The sequence below is a fragment of the Drosophila gunungcola genome, chromosome 3R (genome assembly GCF_025200985.1).
Source record: "Drosophila gunungcola strain Sukarami chromosome 3R, Dgunungcola_SK_2, whole genome shotgun sequence".
Classification (NCBI taxonomy): Eukaryota; Metazoa; Arthropoda; class Insecta; order Diptera; family Drosophilidae; genus Drosophila; species Drosophila gunungcola.
Genome location: NC_069139.1, coordinates 5878143 through 5904118, shown reverse-complemented (window position 1 = coordinate 5904118; position 25976 = coordinate 5878143). Strand labels below are relative to the sequence as shown.

The following is a 25976-nucleotide window of genomic DNA, read 5'->3' as shown; positions in this document are numbered from 1 at the left end:
CTGTAGCTTATTGAAAATGCAAGACAGTGTAAACTCAATCAAGAAAAGAGGGAAATGCAGTGTGAGATCTTAATGAAGTCTGTCACTTTAGGGCAAAACGCTAACATTAGGTTTTCCAAGGCAGAAATAAAAAAGACTAACATAGTATAAAATTATATTAATAGTTCAACTAGTAAGGTATTAAACTCAAGTTACTCCATTTGGAATACCTTTTCATGGAAAATATCTGGAGAGTAAAAAATCCTTCAAAAATATAATAAAAGCTGAAAATAATGTATACCTTCAGGCCATTGTAATTGCAAAATCTCTGAAAGTAATCTCCCTACCAGGCCTAATCGTAAATATCTAAATATCTTTGGCCAACAATTACGAGCCATGAAACTTTATGCATGCACAGAAATATACTAAAATGGCATTATGTACACTTGAAATTATTTTAACTTTTAACATTATTGATTATTTGTTTCGATGCACCTAAAGGCATTTCAAATTTAATTAAATTTAAAAAAAAAATTAATTTTTAATTTAAATCACAAATAGTGTAAAATTTAAAGCAATAGTTTTTCTGCATTGTGTGGTAGTGCAGCTCAAATCAAATTACCCAATTGCGAGACTATATTGGCCCCTAAAGCCACTCCCCCCGCCCCTTTTAATATGTAATGACCGGCAGCAGCCACCAGGTGGCGTAGCCTCCGATTTCAACTTTTTCGTAAGACCCAGCGGAACAATAATTGTGTCAACAAAAATAAAAAAACGACAAACGAAAAAAATTAAAAAGACACGCCGACAATTTGAAATGTTGCACGTGCTCAACTGGCCAAAGAAAATATAAACAAATAAAGACAAACACACAGAAAGAGATAAAGTAATTGCAGTACATTAAGTTTTTGGGTAATTGCTTCACATAAGCCAAGTCATTAAAAAAGTCCAGTCTTCTAAAAAACGTTTAAGGTAACTGAATTGGGAAAATAAAAAAATAAAACAACATAACTATACGTATACGTTATCGGTCATAACTAATCAAATATTTATTTGAAATTCGTTCTCTGGCTTCCGATTTTCCAAAACTGGTTACTGTATCGTACTTTTGTTTAGTTACAACATGACCTAGGTTAATATTAAATTATTTGACCAATCGTGGTATCTTTGTGGCATGAGATTGGAAAACGTTTTGTATTTCGGTTTTTCCACATTTCCTCTGTCATCTCTCTTGACTTTTTGTCTACTCATTCCACTTGAGCAAACTGAAAATGTATTTTTTATTGTTATTGCTTGAGTTGGACAGGGCGTCTCAGTTAATGAAGTTCTTAAATAGTTTTTCATATTTTAACTTAATTTCATAAATCATTAAAATGCATAAAGCATTTAAACGATTCCCCAGCTAAACGTTGTTCTTTCAGTAAACATTCCTTTTCCATAAAATCTATAATTTTAAAGTTTATGATAATGGAATTCCTAAGCCTACCTGCGAATCGAACAAATATATATTTATGTGAAATAACGCCCTGCAGCCGGTGACTGACTCATTGCATTTTCGTTGCACTTTTGCTACCATCTGTTGTGCTCCTTTTATTTACCTGCTTCGTAAGTTCCTTAACCATTTCGCTCATTGCGAATTCACAGCACCTTGGCCAACAACAACAAAAGCAACCAGCATTCCTATAAATACCAACTTCACACTGCTGCAATGCAATGCCAACAAAAGCAACAACTCAAAAAAGGAGACTTTTGCCAAGTTTTTCTTTTATCTTTGATTGCAAACTTGAAAAGCAACAACAACTGCCTTAACCCGTTGGTACCAAATACCAAAAGGGTTGAGTTCATTTTATAAATATAAAAAATTTATTTCAAAATTTTATAACAACTATGAAGTTTTAAAAATAGTTACATAAATTCCTACCTTTATAAAAATATTTCAAAATTCAACTCAAGTTGTTAGTTTTGAAAAGAGAAAGATTTAAGGTTTTATTGTTTTAAATACAAAATCTACATTTAATTTTTATGAATTCAATACAACTTTACTTTAAATGAATTTAAATTATCCTGCATAAATTATTAAAAAAAATATACAAAATATAAAAAATTTTAAGCCAAAAACCCGTTGCCAATGCTGCCCATTTGCAAGAAGATTTTGTAGCTTTGTCGCCTCACCACATATTCGAGTGATTTGAGTGAGTCGAAACTCTACACACCTGTACACACACACTGGTAAACGTGTCCAATAAAAAGGTTCAAACCGGGTCCAACGAAAAGTTGTTTTGCAGTGTGTGTATGCGTGTGCTTACCTGGTTCACATCCACACTGTCTAAGTGTGTATGGGTGAGTGGGCATTTTTGAGCATATTTCGAACTGAACGTTTTCCACGTACGTCGGTCGGCTTTTGCTTTCTTGAGTCTATTTCAAAAGTGGCCAACGTTTGCTGGCGAGTGGACGCGATTAACGGACGAATCGTGTTTCTCTATATATCGCGCCGATTTCTTCAATACTTTTTTGTGTTCGCCCCCTCGCTTTGATTTTTTTTTTGATCTGTCGTCCCTCTCTCCCTCCATTTCGCTCGTGTTCGTTTTCGTTGGAGGCGCCTGTACTTTTTTCCCCGATCTTTTGCCGATTTTCGTTTGTCACGCGCGCGTCTCGCGACTGCAATTAATTAACCAAAATCACAAACAAAACGATTTAAACAAAACCAAAAATTGCAACGAAAATTACATGAAAAGTACCCATAGAAAGATGTAATTCAAGTGTCATTCGTGTGTTTTTCCTGTGGCCAGTTAAATGTTTTAACCAAGTGCCCCGAAACCAGTTTTTGTGCAAAATCTTGCATTTACATTTCTGCAAACAAGATTTCAAATGTGCAACATGTGGCAATAGCGACTTCAAACGACCACAGTAACCTCCTTTAAACGCGCAAGATAATTAATTGTTGGTAAATTCGAAATGGATATAGTCAGCGGATCGGCATCGGGCAACCAGCACGTCCTGCCAAACAATCACTTTCGACATGAATCATTTCAGCAACAGGTAAAAACCTAAGTTCCACAGAATTTGGCAAGGTTTTCGAAGGTTTTAACATACATATATGCGGTGTTAAAATTTTGACAAAATTTGTAGCATTTAACAATATTGAAAATTGGACTTACATTTTTGTTAAAAACAACTTCAGGTGTGAAAAATATTAACTTTGTTTTGTCTTTTAATTGGTTTGAAATTCTACAGCAGTGGATTTTAATTGATTCTTTTTCGTATCTTTAGGCTCGTGTTAAACTCCTCTTGGCATACAGAATACCCTATGGTCATCATCTTTAGAAACTTGACACATTAAATAAAGCAAAATAGTGCCCCAAAGATAGGAAAACTGCATTTAGAAGAACCTTGAACATTAAGACATTGCTTTTAAAAATGTCAAATTAATATTAAAATAGTTTTTTATTCAAAACTGAATAAAGGCTTTGCTAAAACATTGAACATTATAATTATTCATAAATGTAGGTATGACAAGGATCGACAAATGTGGGTCAAAGAGGTATAAAAATGGCTACTATCAAAAGCGAATTACAAATACAAAGCAAACAACTTTGATAACTCTGAAAACAATTCAATTAATTAACTGGAAAAAACACATGCAAACTGAGTTTAAGACCATCCTTTTCCCCCCAGCAAAATCTGTTTACACTCTTTATTTGCTTGAAAACTCTCACCTCATCAGCAAAAACCCAAGCTGAATGTGGAAAAAAGTGCCAAGTTTGCACTAAGTGAAAATGCATTGAAAAAACACGACGAGGAAACTTTTTATGGGCAGACAAACTCCAACCATAAAGGTTATAAAAAAAGAGACACACGAACAAAGTTAGAGGTTTCAACTGAGCAAATTGATGGTTAGAGCGATGCCAAAAGTTTGATAACCCCTGTAAAACCCCTCAATTATCGCCGGAATAGTTCAATCACAAAAATTGCTATTGATAAAATCGAAAGAAAATCCGTAAACTAAATGAAAGGGGATGTTTGTTAATTAACATAAAATCTGTAATTCCATATGGCAAGTTTTGATGTAAAATAATTAACAAAACCACAATCTGGTGCAGCCGAGTGAAAAAGGTGGACTTCCACGCAAGACGAGGACCTCAACCTGTTGGCTCGCTTGTTTGCATCGTAATCAACATGGGCCAAGAAATTGCCAACCCAAAAACTTGTAGTCGTTAAATTAATGAATATTTTGAAAGTGAAACTCTGATTCAGGTTTTCGTGTATTTTCTAAAAATGAATGTGGAAACAGCTTTTGAATATTTCAGATAGGCAGGCAGAGATAGGGAAATTCGGTGAAAGAAAAGCCATGAAAGCAGGGATTACGAAAATTCGTTTGTGCTGTGAGTTAATGATTATGCTTTTATTGAATTCAAATATTTAATTAGTTGACCAATAATAAAAAAAACTTGTTTCAGATTGACAAAATTCAAAATACTAATGAAAAAATAGGCCTTAAAAACATTGACTTCTTTTTTTTCGTAAAATCTTCTAGTATTTTAAAATGATTTTATGGTATAGTGTTCCCCTTCATTTTCCGTACGAAGCTTAGCTAAGTTAGCATGAAAAACTTGACATTGCTAAGACTAGACATGAAATGACATTCACTTTTTATTTTAAACTCAAGACCTGCCACAATCTGAGAGCGTCGCTTGGAATGCATAATTCATGGCTGCAAATAGTAAAAATAATATTGCTGTATTGATTATAAATAACCGACTTGACTTGGTCACATTCCATGGATTCTACGCCGTTTTTATGGCCATTCAGCACTAATGGCGTTAAGACGCTGGCTAATGACTATTTATGAGAATCTTTGATATGTAGATGCTGTAGAAAGTGGAATTCTAATGCTATTTAATATGAGAGATCAGCTAGCATTGATTCTTATCCTCTCATAAACAAACTCTGGATTTCTATCATCTCTTCCATTGCCAAGTTCAGATATACCATATTTATGAAGACATTTTGAAGCACCTTAAGCCTCAATTTATGCTCGCCGCTGCTCAAGTTTTTGAAATCCTTTAAACCGATTTCTGGAAAAGCAAATACAGCAGGCCCATAAAGAATCTCTACCACCACATCGAGAGGAAACCAGTTTCACATGACTGCCATAAAAAAAAAAGAAAAAGAAAAAAGGCGAACTCGGCGTTCGATCTGGAAATAAAATAAGAGAGCCAGAACCAGAAACACGAATCGCGGCCCTAAGACTCGAGAACTCTCCAAGGATTGAGTTCCACTCAGATAAAAATAAACTCGCTTCGAAAGAAAGAAAAAGTCTTTGGCCAGCATCCAAGTCAAGTTGTTCAACTGGTTTTCTGGTGGCTAAGTAAACGATAGCCGGTGCCCTTTGGAGACTTTTTGCACCCTCCCCCGCCACAAAAACCGCTCCCTAATATTATTATCTTTTTTTGTTGTTTGTTGTTGATCGAGCGATGCGGGTGTTGGTTTTCGTTATGTTTAACCCATTGATTTATATTGGTAATTTAACGCCATTATATTCTGCAGCAGCTGCCAGTCAGAGAGACTTTGGAAAGTTATCTAGCCATGAGGCCATGAACTACATTGAATTGATCGCGGCGATTGAGTGATTTTTACACAAGGTTTTGTTTTCTGGGGCCATGGGCCCTTCCCATATTCAGTCAATTACCCAGCCCCCATGCCTGTATTTATATGTATCTCCGCCCAGTTGGTTGCCATGTTGAGCCGCATAATTGTTTGGACCTGCAATCGGGGAAAACCCTTTTCCACTTTCCCCTGCTCGCCGACTGCAGCTGTAAAATTGTTAATTTAGCTTCTGTCTTGTGTTAGTCACGTGAGCTTCAAATTAACTTTTTTTGTTGCCTGCACTTTGATGGAGTCATTTCATTGTAATTAACTGGCTTTTCGATGGGTGGGTATGGTTTCATGTGAAAATGTGATTGAAAAAAAAATAATTTTGGCAGGGGTAATGTTTCGATTTTTCTTTGGCAGACTTTTTTATGATTTTGCATATAATTAAGACCTTAACCCTTATTATTTTCATTAATAAGCTATAATATGTGAAAGATTAGTATTAGTTGTAGTTGTAGTTTTAGTTTTTTTTTTATTCAAAAATGCAGCATTGAAAGTGTAAACTTGTAATTAATATTCATAGTTATAAATTTTCAATTTAACCTTTGAATACCCAACTAGGTCCACCTGCTCCACTTCTCAGAACCATGGCAAAAAGTACAAAAACACATTTCACACAACATTTACGCAAAACGATCTTATTAAAAGCAAAGATTTATTAGCAGTTTTAAATGGAAGTCTGAAATCAAAAGCGACAATCTTAGATATACAAAAAAAACTGGATTTCAAAATTGCGACTGGTGCAAAACAAAACCTCATCAGGCTGAGGTATGTGTGGTTCATTCAGCAAAGAGTTAAAAGACTCGAAAAAATGCACAATAAAACATGTAAAATGCGTTGAGAGCTGCATTTTTTGTGGCCAAGACTTGTTTTTCTTTTTTTTTTGCGGCTTACGAAACACATTTGAAGGCAAAAACAAACACTGAGCTTTGAGGTAGTAATAGCATTGATTGGGAAATGAATGGACACAATTTGTAGTTTTGTCTTTGCAGTTAGTGGATATACAAAACCGACAACTTCACTTGACACGCTGCCCCAAACCACACACACACCGCACCCAGTCTCAAATTCTTGTCGATTGATTCATAATAATAAGAAAAAACCTGTTCTAAAGCAGAGACACACATTCTGCATACACTTGGAAAAAATGTTAAAATGTTCAATTAAAAGAGAGAACAATATTTAAATTTTAAAGTCATTACTCACATTCATTTATCCTAAGTGAAATGTGAACTTAAACCTATACGTTTTTATTCTTAGTGCATTTGTAACTCTCCCGTGCGACATAACTTCGTTCTATTCACATCAAATCAGGCAGAACGCTCCTATCCAGCATATTCAATGCATAATCCAACACACCTGGCCCAATACCTGCGGTTTCTTGAGCCTTTTCTCATTTGCATTCAATTAATTCGCACTTCTCACAAGCCCCCTTTGTGATTCACACCCCCACTCGATGTCAATTGAAAAGCTCTTTCTTCTCCTGTTCCATTTTCGGTTTTGATTTACAATAAATTTTCCTTTGTTTCGATTCATGCCAAATATTTATTCATTTGATTTTTCACCATAAATATTATTATTTTTTCTGTCCGCTTTTTTTTTGCCAGCTTCGTTTTTGTTTATCCAAATTGAAAGCTTACGAAGGCTGATAAAAGTAATTGGCCTTTTCGCTGATTTCATTGTCTGTCGCTGCGTTTTCAAAAAAGAGATGCCACGATGATACAGACTATTAAATTATTCAATTAAATGTCGAATTTATGGAGTATTGATTTATGTTGAAAGTTACGTGGAGTTGGTGAAAGACATTTTATTAGTAAACATTTGTTATGAAATTTAAATATTTTTTGATTTTCTTACAGTTTTCACACTTTTTTTCCTTTATCATATCATTATCATTTTTTTAATGATCCATAGCATCGTCTAGACAATAGAAAATTATGCACACCTTTGTATTTGTCACGATTAAAGTGTGGGCTCGATTAGATTCGGCTCATAGCCAATGATTTCCCGCTCACCTTACTTAAATGTCAAAGTTGAATTTGATTATTCAGGTTTGTCTTGTGAAAATTAAGTGAATTACATGTGAAAGTTTTTTTCGTGGAGAATATTTAACCTGAATAAACCACAAAACTGGCGAAACATGCTAACAAGCAATTTTATATGCAAATCAATCGCCAACTGAATAAAACATCAGACATCGAAGGGTAGAGTAAAACGAAGGCCCCCGTATGAGCCAAAAAAAGAACTCCGAACTTTGTGAAAAGATTCGATTCGCTTTTTTTCATGCCAACTTAAATTCTTTTATTTTTTAATTTTACTTTTTCGCATGCTCATGGGCGACTTTTTGTCGTATTTGCGTACGCATTTTATGTTAATTTGTTTTTGACCGTCTTTTAAATCGGAATTTGTGTACAACGATAGAGCCAAAGATTGATGGGTTCGAGAGCTCTATGAATCATGGTAAATAAAAAACTTGAAATTCAACAATGTGCTCATAAGTAAACAAAATTAAGTATAATCTATTTTTTTTTATAGAAAATGAATACATTTTAATATGCATAATGCTTATGTATTTTTTTAGGGCCCTTAAATTATTAGTTATAATGTTCATAATTATATAATTATTTAACATTTTGCTTCTGTTTTCTTTCCCTTTCTTTGCAGGTGAGTTAAACGTTCTGTTAAAAACAATTTGCATGCCCTTTGGGCATATTCGTGAGTATGAATAATTTTAGCATAATTAGGGGAGAAGCTTCTCTCTCGACCAGCGAGTGATTCGCTGCGGGCTCATTGTGGCCTCACATGATGGATGGACTCTGGATCTAAACTCTCTCATGCATTATAAACCCTATATATTGGTGCTGGGGCGACGGGTCATTTAGGTTCATTTTTTGTACATTTTCCAGTTGACTTCCCCTGGTGGAAACGAGATTCCACGAGATTGCACTTAACTGTCTCCCAAACGAATCATTGGTGCATCAAAGGTGTGGACATCAAGCCCACACTAAGTGCAATTACAGTGCGATTCAGCAGAACACATTGAAGCTTATATTATTTTAAAATGGCTCACAAAAGGTTTCCAATTTTTGTCTTCAAAATCTTCCACCAGTTTTATGTATTAAAAATGTTTTTTTTTTCAAATACTGCACCCCGAAACCGATGTCAATTATTTTTGTGGCGTTTATCTAAAGTGACACCGCAGCCATGCAAATTGCACTTGAATCGATTGTGTGGGTATCGATAATCGTCTGCGGTTGTTCTTTTTTTTCCGCCGTGTTGATGGTTACCACATAGTTTGCATATATTACAAACGAGTAAGTAACATTAACAATTATGGATTTTCCACTCTTGAATGCCAAGCCTTCTGCGTGGGCTTTGTGTGCTCTGTTTTGAGTTGAACACTTATATCTGCTATTTAATTGCTGAATGGAGAACAAATGGATAAATCATTAATAAAAATACTCAATTAAATGGCAACTTATAACCCAGATAAAGTTATGGGACATTTTAAGAGCATTTAAATTAATTGCATTTGAATTTGTTTTAAATTTCAATGAGCAATTAATAAAACTGTTCCGTTAGATAAATAAAATTACATGGCTTAAACAAGCAGGTGGTTCAATTTAATTAATGGCACCTAGAAAATATTAAAGGAGCCCAAATGAAATCTTGTGAGCATACAAAATAGGATTTCACGAAGCTGATTGAAGCTGAAATCATATTTACATTCCTTGATTATTTATGTTTGTTCCTTTCAGTTCGGTTGACTGCGTTTTCCCTTCACATTTCACATTTTTCAGCCTCAGTTATATTTTCCGATGGCAAGGATTTCAAGGAAACTTCACCTTTGCTCTACTTTTGCCTGTCGCAATGCACACAGTGATTAGAATGTGACATAATGATTTGTTCCCGGAGACGTTTCTGTCGGCATTTTTCCAGTTCCTTTGGCACTTCACATGTTTCCTTCGTTTACATACATCCCCGCACATCTTGTTTGCCTTGGAAAATTACACACTCATTTTCAGAGTGTTTACTTTTTGCATACGGAACGAAGAGATAGTAGCAAGATGTAAGAGCCATGGAAAATGTATTCCGTAGCCTGTATCCTGTTGTATCCCATTTCCTGTTTACATATCGTGTCCATACAAAATGTGAAAAAAATGGAGTAGGTGTTTGCTCTGGGCCATAGAAAGAGCACATAGAGCACCATTGTGTGTTGAGGATAACACGTCCTGACAAGTGAAAGGATGCTCGAACGTTTTTTATGCGGATAATGACAATGGGCACAGCACAAAGTGTTAAGCTTTAAAGATTTGGCAGGGCTAAAGTTATCGACTATGTAGGGTTATCTTCTAAAAATGGATATATTACATGTATATTGAATGTACAAGCTGCAAGTAATTGAAAATAAATATTTCATGGGTATTGTTCTGGTTTTTAATTAACCTATTTTAATGATCAGCAGGAGATATACAATTTTATTTGAAATTTAAACTTTTAGCTACTAATCTTTACATTATACCCAAAATATTTTAATTTATTTTCTATCCTTTATTTTTTGAATTCAATATTGATTTGTTGGATTAGGATATATTCACTTTTTCGCTTAGCAAATCTTTATCTCATTCATCATCTACCCTTTCATAAACATTTACTTTAGCTATTGAATTTCAAGTGATCCCAAAAATTGGTTGTTAAGCCTTCCTGCACGGCTGACCCAAATAAGTTACCTAAGGTCATTTTCATTAGACAGCTAAAATCTATCTTTAGAAACAAATGCATTCCCGAGGGCATTTCCATCTCCATTTCCATTTCCCATTTCCAAGTGGCACGCATGCGCACCATAACTCAAACACATGAACGCACTTTGCTGGAAACTCAATTGTAGTTTGGTGGAGGGGGGTAGGGGAGGGATGCCTAATTTATATATATATATAACGAAATCTAGAGTTTTGTAGTTCAAGCACGTACCACGCACAAAGCGAAAAATAAAAAACAATAGAAAACACTCGACAAATGGGCACAGATAGAAATTCTTTCGAAGCAAAAAAATGCCCATGAGAGTGGTCTGAGTTTGGTTGGAAAGTTTTCATATCCAATGAATGCAATGATACTTTTCGCCGCCTATATGGTTGAAATTTCTTGCTGGGCCTCTCGGTTAGCGCACTTTAAGCTGACTGCAAAACATTAACACGTCGCGACGACATAAAACCCGTTAAATGCTCCCCCAAAGGACAATCGACAGACATGCAGTCGCTTTATTTAGTCTGACACATTACACTGCAAGAAATTTGGTCCTTTCTGTTGAGAAATTTGAAAAAATAACTAAAATTGTTTAAATAAATCTAGTTTAAAAAAATTAGGTCTATAATATTTATTCATATTCTGTGATATTCAAATTTTTTATGTTTAAAACGAGAAATGCAAAATTTAAAAACATAAAGACATTTTTTAAATGGCTTTAATGTGGTTTAACACAAATTGCTTTAAATAACTTTATATAAATACATAAACATTTATCGAGCTTGAAACAAGAAATTCAGAAGTAATTTAATTTTCAGTGGCTGTACAGGCAATATGCAAATGTTGTTATTGAAAAGCTCTTCGCCAAAATGGCCTCGACATGTCAAGTGGGTGGGGTCCTTCCACTCACCTTGTCACGTGGCCATTACCGCCTGTATCCCCGACCCTTTTCCGCCTTGGTAATCGCCACAGACTAGTCGTATGTCATCTACGTGGCCGACAGGATAACGTAACCTCGACCAGTTGTCGTTGTTGTGGATGTGCCTGTGGCGCCTTGTCCTGCAACAATATCACAGTCTGCATCCTGCGCAACCACAGACACGTTGAAGGGTAAAAGCACTGTTTGATGTCGCTTAACACCCAACAGACAAGTGGCCAACTTGGGCACAGGAACACGTTCCAAGGACCTCTGACTTGCATACGAAAACAGTTCCCGAAAAGAGTCACATCTGCCTCACATGCATTGCCATTAAATGTGACATTATGGTGATCCATTGGGAAATTCAAAATTGATTGGAAAAGTTGACATTAAAAAAATAGTATTAATGAATACATACACACAAGTTCGTTATTTGGTTAAGTTTAACATTTAAAAATCCGATAAACTACCAATTAATTGCCTTCATTAAAATTCCAGAGATATACCTAATAAACATCCAAAACAAGTGTTTGACAACCATTTTATGAACCTGTTCGACGACTGATTTATGTTGAAAATAAATCCGATAATCCACAAATTTATTTCGCCAGACAATTCCGCAAATTCCGAGTAATTTGTCCAACATGTGTATATTTTTTTCATTGAACGAAACCAAAACTTCAACATCTGGTGAGCCACCCTACTGAAAACAGACCAACTAAAAACAAATACAGACTGCATGGGTGTAACATTAAACAAGAACAAAACTGCATAAAAATCCTTTACTTCCAAACTTATTTACTTTTGTTCGTGCCTCTTCGATAAATAAAATACAAAAAAAAAAAAAAAGAAAAAGTTTTTTTGGCAGACCAAGCAAAACGCCCTGCCAAGTTTTATATACAAAACTTTATCCTGCGCCTGCAGAGAAAAACAAAGGAAACATAGAGAGGGGATCAAGGGAGCACTTAAATTAAAATTGTCATGGCTGATTGCATTTTCGTGGCTGTATGTGTGATGCACAAGAGTCAATTGTTTATCAATTGAGGTACACAAAAAACGCAAAGAGCAAAGAGCAGCCACCACTTTTCTGGTGTTCTTCGAGTGGAATTTGTTGCAGCAAGATACCATCCACATAGGTCGTGTCCCGACATGTTTTCTGCCTTCTTTGTACCTGAAATGCCTCTAGGAGTATTTCACTTTCCTACCTGATCTGGGACCAAAGTAAAGACTGTACAACAGTCTGGGGAAGAACTAGAAATAGATTAAAAATTCATTAAATCGTTGATAAATTGCGTGAGACCCAAAAAATTAAATGGGTTAGTCCCTTTTTAAATCCCGGTAGGTGTTGAACAAATTAAAAGCGATCATTGAGATGGGATCCGAATCTGACCTGGGGCCTTGCATGATTTATTTATCAGCAATGGGTTACCATTGTTTTTATTTTGACCTCAACTACACATATTCAATATCGTTGTGCTCGAAAAAGTTCAACAATATTTGCCTTTGCTTAAGTTGATTTTTTGATGACCAAGTGTGAGACGACGAGTGTCTTTTGTTTTTGCCCCACTATTTTGGCACCAAAGTTCCCTCGCCGACAACAAGAAATTCTACTTTATTGGAATTCCAGACTAGGGCTCCATTGTTTGGCAGCTTTTGTGGTATTGGCAATGGCGTCAGAATCGTTTACATATTTTTTTGCCATCGGCCAAAGGACGGGGGGTGAAAAACTATGCTGATGGAGCTTGCAAATGGAAATCGTACTGCCTTGTTGATTTACTTTTAATTTTGCATAAATATGTGCGATTCTGGAGGCGGGGGATACTGCTGTCAGTTGCTGTCTCAGTTGCTGACAGTCTGGATGGTGGATTACTTTACTACACATCTACATATATGAATAACTGTGTACAGTCCAGCTTCTCTAACTCAAACTTGGTTAAAATAGAAGCTAAATAATATATGATTAAAGTGCATACAATTCAAGTCAAAGCAAATTATTAATAGACTTCTCTAAAAACTAGTTTTTTATATTTATATAATTTCTTTTTTCTCCTAAAGAACTTCTACTGTATAAATGTTTATCTGCATATGGAACTCTCTACCCCTGACACTCTTTAAAGCTGCTTCTTGGCTTTAGCTGTCTTTAAAATTCATGAATGCAATACAATTTCTGCATCGCTTGCACTTTAATGTGTAGAATTTAATTCATGGAATTTTCTTGTGTCACTCTGGACTCCAGTCGTCGCGTAATGGAGTGATCTCTGTGGCTCTTTAGCTCCGGGGTCTCATGTTTGTCACTTTAAACGTTTAAACGTTTAATAAGCGATCTCTTGATTGAATTAATATGCCATTGTTGACCGGCTGCACATGATCTCGGATTGGTTCGTAGATGGGCAGAGAGAGTTAATTGAGTTGAAGTTTGCCTTCCTCAAGTTGTGAACTTTTCAACTTTTCAGCGCTTTTCAAGTGGCGAAAAAGAAATGGGAAAATCTTTGAATAAATAGAGATTTATAGAACCGATTGAGGCAGTTTTAGATACAGATGCACTTTGTTTATGTCTTAATAATTTTGATTTGAATTAATATATCCTTCGAACATTTCAGGTTATCATATATGGGAGATTATTCTTTCTGTGTGGATCTTGAAGTTTTGTATTTCTCCCCATTTATTTTCAATTCATCATGAAATTCCTCCCTTTGTTTGATGTGGCACATCTCCTTTGATCCTCCTCAGCAGTTCCAGACATTAAACCGGATCATTTTCTTTTATATTCCCTTCTTGACTGCTCCGTTTCTATTCCACAGATGCGTTCCACACCCAAACACACACACACACTCACATATTCAGTAAAGACCCGACCCGCACTTTGTGAAATAAAACTCCAATCTGAAAATCTCTTTCATACACAATTTTATCAAATATTTTCTATTGTCTGGCTCTCTTTCTCGGTTTGTTTACATTTTCGTGTTCGCCTTTCCGGCCTTTTAATTTACAGAGTGGAACTTGTGTGCCCACCAACAACGTCCACACAGATACGTTTGTATCTCACAGATACCAGCGCTGGTCTTTATTCTCTTGTTTGTTTTGCGCTTTGCCTTCATTCGTTGGATCGCGTTGGCATTTGGCTTCCACATCCACGACTCCACAATCGTAGGTAAAAACAGTTTCGAAGCGTGTTTCAAGCCGTCAACGTCAACGGTTGCCGCCAGCGGACAACTGCGACGGCGCGACGTATCCGAGAGATACGAGTATCTGCACCTTAATCCATCTTTTACGCTGTGTGTGTTGTGTTTGTTCATTTCGAAAGCCTTAATGCTAATAAGTTGCCCCAGCTGAATCAAGTGCGCGGTGTCATTCTAACCGAAAAAAACACCTATGGGATACAGCCGGAATATATCACTTAAAGAAAGACATTTCTAAATAAATAGCGAAAGGTTTTAGTGAGCTAAATTAACTGATTTGAATGCAATGCCGAATAACTAACCAAAAAGTTAATAAAAATGAATATTTGAAAGTTATTAACAAGAAATCACCCCTTAAAGAAATTAAAAAAGTAATAAATGTTAATTAAAATGTAAAATGAAAAGGAAAATCCTATCTAGCAACAAGGAACACCTTGGGTTTTTAAAACAACCGGCAACCAGAAACAGTAGCCCAGTGCAATCCGCAATCCAAGTCCAATTTGCAATCCGCAATGCTCAGCGGAGCGCAGCTGTGAACATTTCACTTTCGGTGCATCCAACAGATACGAGCGATTGTTGCACGCCGCTCCAAATTTGAAACGCAAAGTTGGCTGGTGGTCATTGGCTTTTGCCTCTTGGCGGCAAGAAACCTTTTGCACAATGCAAATGTCTCTATAAACAGAGATACGGTGTATCTATGAGATACTTTTCGCCATCTCTGTATTGGTGTATATAACATGCTAATTTGCACCGAAAACTTTATGGGAGTGTAAAGTATCTGCGAGAGCCATTCGATGACGCCTCGTTCAGATATTTCTTGCCTGCCAGCCAGCCATTAGCATATGCAAATCTACGTCCAATAAAATTGAAAAGAATCGAGATCGAGATCGAAACTGAAATCGAAACTAAACGCCGTGAAGTTGCAGCAAATAAGAAACAGTTTATTTATAAATCATTACCTCAATTTGTGGGTTTTTCCATAGACATATTTATGAATAGACATATTCAACTACCTATTTGTGTGTTAACAACAATTGAAAGTGACATCAGCTTCGAACTTTATTATCGCGAAATTCCTCGATTTTTGAATTGTATTTATTTTGCATGCATATTTATTCCCATTTGTTGAAAATATTTGTTTATTTTCTGTGTGTGCTTCAAGTTTCCAAATTACGTGCATTCATATCGTAAAGCAGACAAGTGAGATTACACTCTCTATAAACATGTCATACGAGACCAATTAAATAATCAAATTAATTGCTTTGATTCGCTCAAAGTGCAATTCAAATGAGAGACATTTTTATTTGCGGCAAACGAAACCAAATAAAAGCAAACACAATGAAGTTTCCGGATTATGTTCCAAACAACATGTTAATGGTAAGCAAAAACAGTGGCAAACAACTTATTTTCCTTATAATTAAAGTCATTAACACTGTAGTAACTGGGTCATAAATCAAACAACTTTGACTTAAATTATGACTAAAGAGAAGGGTGGGGTCCACAGAAACGGGTAGATAAACAATCTGATGAATGCATGAGCATTAGACGAAGGTTATGTTACTAGAATCGGGAAAACTTCTTTGGCCAACAGAAAAAAAAACTTTGCGGAACACACATGACAAGATTAATTATGGGCTATATCTGGCATAAAGAAAGTCTTTAACGCACGCCTTCCTCTGGATGCACACCATTAAATTTCCAACTAATTTCACTTGCAATTAAGTTAATTATAATTCTACCGCCCCCATCAAAATGCATAAACTCGGTCAAAAATCCAGCAACGTTTTCATAAATCTCTTCTTTCATGTTTTCGACTCCCTCCGTTGTATTTTTATTTAATGCAAACCAAGCATAGCCAAAGATTTCTGGGCAGATGTGAAGTCAGTCTGAGGCAAACTCATTTACCTACACCTGCAGCAGACATTAAACTTTATAAATATTTATTAACTGCAGACTGGCCCACGCGACTGCACAAATTTGTATTTTTGTTAGTTAATTTTGTTTATTATTTATACCAGCCCACGCGTGGAATGCTTTTTTTTCTCCAAGTTTTTGTAATTGGATGCGTCGTGTTGCGTCTGTCTGTTAAAATTATATATTTGTGGCGCCCACCTGAGACAGGCATACAAATTTCGCTTTATTTTTTTTTGTTTTAGGGGATTGGCTGGCTTGCGGAACGACAGATTCAAAATTGATTGCAGCTTCGAATCGTTTTTGTGGAGTTTTTGTCGAGTGAATCATGGTGAATGCAAGCAGGATTGGGAAACAGCTTGATGGGATTTGATTTTAATTGATTTATCTATATTGTATATTGGATTTGTGTAATGATTGAGAGATTCAGTTGGATCTCTCAATTGAATTTGCCCATATGGAGGGTGTTGTGTGTCGAATTGTGATTTGGGTTCCGCCCAGCACCTGCTGTGAGGGTAAATGATGTTAAACTCAAATGATTTTTTAGTTGCAGGTGGTAAATTGGGTTAGTAAATGCGTGCAGAGTGATTTCTTTCACTAATTTAGTCGAGTGGTTGAATTCCAATCATAATGATTTGTAATTACTCAGCTAAACAACTTTTAAATGTATTGATGTGGTGTATTTAAATCTCTTTGAGGCACCATTCAGAAACGAAAAAATGTTATCTAGTTCTAAAAGCTAAATAAAAAAGGGTCAAAAGCAAATAAAACTTTAATGACATGAGAAAATTCCCTCTAGTCATTATTCTTAATTAAAACAGAAAAAGTAAGACGTTTTTGCCATAAAAAAATTAATAGACATACATTCATCCCACATTCGAGTCCATCTTTAATTTGCCTTATACTCTCCTATAAGCTCGTATTCTTTTGTGCTTAAACAAATGATTTACACCCTTCGTTTATTTATTCAGATTCAACTTTGTTCATACCGTTTTCTTTCGCTAGCAAATTGTTTTCAGCTTTATTTAGTTCCGCTTTGTGTTAGGTGCCTCAGTTACAAAAACAACAGAAATAGGAAAACTCCACAATAATTCCCATTCAGTCACAGCGAATGCACACCCATTATTTTTATTATTACTTTTACAACTAACCACTACCCCTTTTACGCATTTCGGATGGAACCTCTAGTGCATAAAATTGAATCGTGTACGAGTGGCTGAGCGTTCATGGGTCGTTCTTTGGCCTGGGCAACAGGTCGCATATAGGAGTATGTAAAAAAAATAATGGAAAAACGGAAGTCACATGTGCATTTCCGTCTGGCAGCCATCCTTAACAAATTCCAATTAAATTATATTGAAGTAAATTGAGAAAGACAGCAGAGAGAAATGTTTTTACTCCGAAAATTCAACGACACATTTTAAATGTCTAGCTCGAGTGCTATAGAAAACTATTTTGATAAGTTTTAAAGTTGTTTTCTAACAAAACTAAACTAAAATTGTTGTTTTAATTAAGAAGAATTAAAACTAAAACTTAATACATTACGAACTTTCAACCATCAGCATGAAAATGTATACCAATGTTCAGGTGTGACACGGAAATCTCTACGCTTAAAACTCGATTGGAACAAATATATGATAAACATACATCTGTGTAATTACGAATTATGATAAAAAAAATTAAATATTCAGAAACTTTAGTTTTACTCGAACAATCTTTAAATTTAGAAGTATTATCTTTACATTTTTTCAAAACACATTTTAACATTTTTCCAATTGTTTTCTGAATTTTTCAGGGTGATCGCACCACTTGGGAGTACCACACAGTGGCGGTGACTCGAGTTCCGGGTTATGGCTTTGGTATCGCCGTTTCCGGTGGACGTGATAATCCGCACTTCGCCAACGGTGATCCCTCGATAGCAGTTAGCGATGTGCTGAAAGGTGGCCCCGCCGAGGATCGATTGCAGTAAGTATCAAAGAACCTTTGGGATGACTCAACAGAAGCTACTGACCCCTTAAGAAGTAAACCTTTTGAGTGCATTTTGAATTATTATCCGTCAGGAAATGAATTGTTGTTTAAGATACATCCGACATGCTGAATGGGCCCCCATGCAGGCTGATGAAATAAAGTGCAGTCAAAGCATTTCCTATTTGCCCAGAACTAGTTATTCTCCTCCAAACAAAAAATTATATATTCCCAACATGCCCGCTGACAATTGACATCGTTAATCTCGGGCTTAGAACTTTGTTCTCTTTTTTTTTTTTTGTATTCCACTCCTTCGAGAAAATAAAACCCCAAATGCGCACACTTCAAACTCACGTAGCGAGTCCCAAAAAAAAAATATTTAATTAAACCAACGCTTTGACAGCTCCAACTCGGTGCCGTTGCCGCTGAAGCTGTTCCTCTTGTCGATAATAAAAATTCCAAAGCGTTTTTCAATAGACAGCGACCGGACCGGACCGACCAGAGAACGTTGGCCAGACCCTAGTGATTAAAAACTTGTCATAATCTTTTTTCCCAAGAAACTATTTACCCTGGCCCAGACATGCAGCGTACAATTTTCACTATGTCCCTTACCTGAATTCTGCCGGAGGATTTCAAAAGGAAAATCCCGCTGTCAGGGCTGGAAAAATGTTTGCCAAGTGTGCGGAGACAAGTGGAAATTAGCTGCAGCCCAGCACATGTCTTTTCAAGCTGCCTGAGAGCATGTGGGCTTATTATGGCCAAAGTTTTACTGTTATGCAGCTTAGCAGCAAGTCTACACTACGGGAAAAAATGTGTAAAATTAACCTTTATAAGCAGGCACAAAGATTGCCCAAGGATTGAAATACTTTGTGAGATAAATATATTTTAAAATCCCTCTCAAAATGTACTAATCTTTACTTTCCGTTGGGGTTTTTAATTACCAGTTCAACTTTGTTTTTATAATTTCATATTTCTAAATATAAAATTCAATTTGTTTCTTAACAAATATTTAAACACTAGACGAATGAAACAAAATATAGTTTCTTATCTTCTCCAAAACAATTCCTTATAATTTTATAGTTTGTACTTAAAGTAATAATTTTTTTTGTGAGTACCTCAGTTGGTTTTTCCAACCCAACTTATGCCATTCCATGCCGCATTTTCCGCATTTTTGGCCGGCTTAATTGTTAAGCCGCTCCGGCGAGACTCAATGGTTCCATTGGCAGACCGAAAGTAAAACGCGGCTCAGTTTGGCTCGGTTCGGCTGCCGCTTCTTTCTGCACTCGTAGACAACTTAATTATGGATATGTTTCGCCTCAGACATGCAATATAATTTCTATCATTAACCACTTTGTCTGCCGCGACGAGAGCAACAGCACACACTTATTGTATCTGTATCTAAAGTATAACATTCTTGTCGTTAATTCGTCATGTGCTATTTACTATTAACTATTACATTTTTACTTTTCATTCCTCCACTTCTGTGTTCCGTTCCAAGAACGGACCGTAATTGTTTAGGTCTGGACAAACACACAAAGTACCGCCAGAGATATTCCACAGAAAACCACGGAAGCCGCTTAGCAGAGGTTTTGGCTCTCGATTCTCGACACTCGACTCTTGGCCATATTACTTGTAGTCTAGTCATGCAGAAGAACTCAGACAATTGCCTGTTTATTAGCGTATGTCTTCAATCCAAGTCTAACCTGATTTCACTTTGCGTTGCTGTGGGATTGAGACTGAGAGGTCTGATCTCTACCAGCCCGATCGCATTGCACTCAATGATCCGAAACATTTTGTATCTGCAGCTGGAGGTGTTTTCCATTTCATGTGATCTACTGTATTAATTTTTTTTTTGATACCCTGTTCTCTAAAATGACATTGAGTAACGCTGTGATATTGACCAACTTGATTAAACAATATCTTGATTATAATTTTGCGATAGCTGATATGATAAGTTTTTTATTAATGGCTGCTCTAATATTTAAGGTCGCAAACCGAAAGAAGTATATAGCATGTTCCTTAAAATACAGTGACCTTTAAACTATTTTCTACTTATAAGTATTACTCAAATAAAAATCTCTCTGGGTATCTCTTAGTTCGAGCAGTCTCAAAAATATTCTCCTTTATCATGGCTGCAGGTCTAATGACTATGTTGAAATGGACAAGGTCGTTTCTAATGACCTGCATATAAAAAGAAACCTGTACTTTTCTAGTTTGGTCACGATTCGGTCATTAGGGCAGGGTTTACGAGCTACCCGACAATTACTAGACCAAGCCAAGTGATCCATTTTAAACTCGAGTGCGCCTGGAACTAAACCCATAATTTTCCCTATTTGCAGAGTCAACGATCGCATAATATCGGTGAATGGCGTTTCCCTGGAGAACGTGGAGTATGCGACGGCGGTGCAGGTGCTGAGGGATAGTGGCAACACGGTCCAACTGGTGGTCAAACGACGCGTGCCCCTGAACCCCATTAATCCCGGTGGTGCAGTCCAGCATCAGCATTCGCACAGCCTGAGTTCGGTGGGTCTGGTGGCCAATGGAAGTGGCGGAGTGGCCCCAACGCCCATGACGAATCTGAGTCAACCCAACTCGCTGAACTCGTCCCTGGTGCAGAATGCCAGCGGTGGCCAGCCCATCAAGGTGACCCTAACGAAGGGCGGAAAGAAGGACGACTATGGAGTGGTTCTCGGCTGTCGACTGTTCGTCAAGGAGATCTCCTCCAAGGCGCGCGAGCAACTAAATGCCAATGGCTATAGTCTACAAGAGGGTGACATCATCACGCGCATTCACAACACCAACTGCGGGGACACGATGAGTCTCAAGGAGGCGAAAAAGATCATCGATGGCTGCAAGGAGCGACTGAATCTAGTGGTTCTGCGTGATATTACCAACCAGGCGGCTGTTAGCCAACTGAATCTGAACAATTCGACCAGCCATCAGGCGGCCGCGAATATATATGGCAGTCATCAGCCTCAGGTATCCGGTTGCAGTGGCAGTAACAACAATCTCGAGGATCCCTATTTGCCGGGAGGAGCCAGTTACTCCTCGCAGAATCTGTACGTGCAACCGCCCACTCGCACCTCCAATGGTCCGAACATGAACGGCAATGGACTGAACGAGGAGAAGAGTAATCTCACACCACGCGGACGCTCGCGAGGACCCATAATGGATGGGGTGTCGCTGCAACAGCTGGACAGACCTGTGACCCCGACCAGGGGCAGGAGTGGAGCCACCGATGAGCCACCGCGTCCACCGCCTCCAAGGGGATCGAGTGGCGGCGCCGCCCAAGAGGATTTCTACAGCTCGCGAAGACAACTCTACGAGGAACGGCAGAGCGCCGAACCGAGATTCATTTCCTTCCAGAAGGAGGGAAGTGTGGGCATCCGCTTGACAGGCGGCAACGAAGCCGGCATCTTTGTGACTGCCGTACAACCAGGATCTCCGGCTTCACTGCAGGGCCTCATGCCCGGCGACAAGATCCTCAAGGTCAACGACATGGACATGAACGGAGTGACCCGCGAGGAGGCTGTGCTCTTCCTGCTCAGCCTGCAGGATCGCATCGATCTGATTGTGCAGTACTGCAAGGAGGAGTACGACGAGGTGGTGACCAACCAGCGTGGCGACTCCTTCCACATAAAGACCCACTTCCACTGCGACAATCCCTCCAAAGGCGAGATGGCCTTCAAGGCGGGCGATGTCTTCCGGGTGATCGATACGCTGCACAATGGTGTTGTGGGATCCTGGCAGGTGCTCAAGATCGGTCGGGGTCATCAGGAGATGCAGCGCGGCGTGATACCGAACAAGTCGAGGGCCGAGGAGCTGGCCACTGCTCAGTTCAATGCCACCAAGAAGGAGATGAATGCCAACGAATCGAGGGGTAACTTCTTCCGGCGACGACGGTGAGTTTTAATAGACTTCTATAATGTAAACTTATTGCTAAATACTTTGATTTTTAACACACAGTTCCACGCACCGTCGCTCGAAGAGTTTGTCCCGCGAAAACTGGGACGATGTGGTCTTCTCCGATAGCATTTCCAAATTCCCCGCCTACGAGCGTGTGGTACTGCGCCATCCCGGTTTTGTGCGACCCGTAGTGCTCTTCGGACCCGTTTCCGACCTGGCTCGCGAACGATTGGCCAAGGATTTCCCCGACAAGTTCTCGACTCCTCTGCAGGATGACGACAAGTCGACTGGGACTAGTGGAAAGTGCCGCATTGTGAGACTATCGAATATACGCGATGTGATGGATCGTGGAAAGCACGCCCTGCTGGACATCACACCGAATGCGGTGGATCGCCTCAACTATGCCCAGTTCTATCCGGTGGTGATCTTCCTCAAGACGGACAGCAAGCATGTGATCAAGCAGCTCCGTCACGGACTTCCGAAGGCGGCCCACAAGAGCTCCAAGAAGCTGCTGGAGCAGTGCCAGAAACTGGAGCGCGTCTGGTCCCATATATTTAGCACCCAGATCGCGTTGAGCGACGAGGAGTCCTGGTACCGAAAGTTGCGCGATTCGATCGATCTGCAGCAGAGCGGCGCAGTCTGGATGTCCGAGTCCAAGGTGAGTCTTTGTTATAGTCCCGGGTTCAATTCAACTCCATCCATAGTTGTTGTCTGCGTGTTGTCCAATGTAGTTAGTTCATAGGTCTGATTAAAACCCAATGCATCTCGTGGATGTCGTGACTCCATTTGATAACTACGTAATCTCTAACTTAACGATGTCCTAACTGTCCAAATAGGTGATGGGAAGTTAGAATTTTCATAACAAAATAAAATATTTTAATAGCTTATAGCAAGGGTTAAGATATATAGTGAAAAGTACTTAAAAAAAAAAATAACACAATACTTAAAGACAATTTAAATATTAATCAGTCAATAAAAAGTAATCCACAAGTCTTTTATATATTCACCAAGATGAATGTAATGTTAAACTTTAAATACTTAAATTACCCTGCGAATGCTTTTTTACAATAAATACAAAACCAGTTTTGTTTTCATTTTCCCTTACGACCAAACTAAATATTATTAGCACGACTACAGGTCAATTAGTATATCAACACTAATAGATGCAGATATATACATACAAAATTTAGACAACCTAGAAAAACGGAATGATTTGTTTGTAACTTATACTACATAAAAGTTTATTAAGTACAGTATTAATTAAATCAGTGATATCCCAGCCTAGTAAATCACCTAGCTTTAGTAATACTTATTTATCGTATTGATTCTTTAACTAATTTTAAATCCCCTATAACTCTATAATTTCTACAAATGGTTATGGTCAATATTCTAATTTTTACTTTCGAAACTTTTTCTTATTCGTTTATTTTTTTAAATACACAAAACACACACACACAACCATATACAAACATGCCCATGATTGTTGTCAACAAATCGTAAAAAATAAACAATATTAACAGTTCCCCGATTCCCCCACCGAAATGTTATTCCCCCCCTACATTGCCCAGCCATGCAAATTCGCCTGCTGCCGCCCCATTTCATCGACCTCAGTGCCACGCTACTCGCAGAATCTGAATCTAAATCTTAATCTAAATCAGAATCAGAATCCCAATAAATCGTATACTATGATCCAAAGTCACACCCCTCCGCCGCCACGCCCACCGCCCGTGGGTTACGCCCACAGCCAAAGTTTGGCGGAGAAGCCGCGTGATCGTCTGTCCTACAATATGGTGCCTATCATAAAGCCAGCTTCCTCGATGCCCAGTGGCCTGGCACCGCCCGTAGATCCCGCTCCCACAATGCCACTGGATGATCATGTCCTCACAGACTCCCAATACCACAGTTCACAGCCGAATCTAATGAGTCAGAGTTATTTGACCTCGAATTCGAATGGTGGCAGTACGAATCACTCGAACAGCTCGAGGGGCTTTCAGCCCGGACCACCAGCTGCAGTCAGCCGCTATGGATTGCGAGCCAATGCCCCGGTGGAGCGTAGGACCACGCCCTACTACTACCACGAGTTGCTGCTGCAGAAAAATCTCTTCGATTCCAGTCTGAACCTGTTGCCAACTCAGCAACAGGATCTGGCCAAGAGCAAGAATAGCAATCTGGAGCAGCAGCAACAGCAGCATTTAACAGATGCAAATGCAAATGCAGCCAAAAGGGCACCGATGGCCAAGCCACAGCAGCGATTGATGGGCAATGGTCAGATGGGCAGAACCAATTACTCCTCCTCGGGATCACTTAGCAATCTTCTGGGCAATGTCAATGGCAATGGATTGAGCCATAATAGTAATAATAGTAATGGTCATGACAGCAGCGATGGCACTTTGGCGGATGAGGGTAGCTTTACACTGGCCTTCAACAATCTCACCAATCAAATTGCCAGTTTGAATAACTCAAGTAGCTTGAACAACAATATTTGTAGCACTAGCAGCAGCAGCAACCACAACAACAGCAACAGCAACAACAATAATAATATTAATAACAATAATAGCCATGTTAATAATGCTGATTCCAACAACAATGTTGGCCAAAGTAACGAATGCATTGCATGAGAATCGGTGTTAATTTAGTTGAAAAGAGGTCCAGAGAATGAGATCTAATCTTATTGGATTACTGAAAATCATTCCTCTTGGGGCACAAGACTTTTCAACTGAATATATTTATCCAACCCTTTCTGTTCTGTGTAATTATCGCATGTAGTTGTTTGTACTAAATTATTCATAAGCCCCCAAAACTCCTCATGTAGCATGATCAAGAGCAATAATATTGTGTGTAGACCGCTATTCGTTTAACATGTACATATAAATGTGTGTAATTGAGAAGCTAAAAGCTTGTAGACAGATCATGAATATCATATGACCCGAACCGAAAATAAGAAATTGTCATTCTATGGGGGGAATATTAAGTATATATTTCTCAAGAGTTTTAAACTCTGCATTTCTCACTCGTTTATCTTCAAACATTTCCACTTTCTCAACTCCCCCATAAGAATGACAATTTCCCAAATCCTATCCAACTCACTATCAATATATCAAGCAGAAATCCTGAAAAATATTTGACATACATATTTAGGCTTAAGTATATACGCAAAAATCGCCATACAAATTTTTGCCAATATTTTTATAAAGTTGCTAACTAAATGTTTTTCGTTTCATTTGTTTCTTTTATTTACATACCAAAAACAAAAACCAAATATACATCATCATGGTCATTTCCCGCTTAATCACCCGTAAAACCCGATGCATATATTAAAACGACATCAAACACCACCAAAATAATCAAATTGTCCTCGTCCAAAACTAAAAACCAAAATCAAACTACAAAATATATATTCAAAATACCAAATATCTTGTGTTCGTCCACACATTACGTATCCAAACGCTTCGCAATCGAACGTCGTTCAATCAATCGAATCAAATCAATCAATCAATCATGTTTTTTAATGTTTCATAAACGTTTCTTGTTGCTGTTCTTGCGTTTTATTTTATTATCAAAAAAACAAATGTTGGTTGCTCTCAACGCGCTAAATTCTTTGACACTCGAAAATCAACGAAACTACCGCTAAAATTCAATTAACTCTTGCCCAACAAATTGCGCCTAATCATGAACCGAATCCGAATCCGAATCCGAATCCGCCAAATACCAAACACCAAACCCCA

The 25976-nt window shown here is 37.9% G+C and overlaps 1 protein-coding gene across 17 annotated transcripts in view; it reads left to right on the top strand.

The window, feature by feature from the left end:
- Positions 1-25976, top strand: part of LOC128252853 (tight junction protein ZO-1) — a 90584-nt gene that overhangs the window by 55455 nt on the left and 9153 nt on the right. For 7 of the 17 annotated variants that reach the window (XM_052980983.1, XM_052980982.1, XM_052980984.1 and 4 more), the window contains 3 exons: positions 18176-18345; positions 20685-22247; positions 22312-22909. In XM_052980983.1, the coding sequence (XP_052836943.1) occupies positions 18176-18345; positions 20685-22247; positions 22312-22909 (2331 nt within the window). Of the gene's footprint in view, positions 1-2394; positions 3019-14451; positions 15850-18175; positions 18346-20684; positions 22248-22311; positions 22910-23771; positions 25972-25976 lie in introns of those variants that run through there. The other 10 variants (XM_052980993.1, XM_052980994.1, XM_052980998.1 and 7 more) reach the window with 8 other exon arrangements.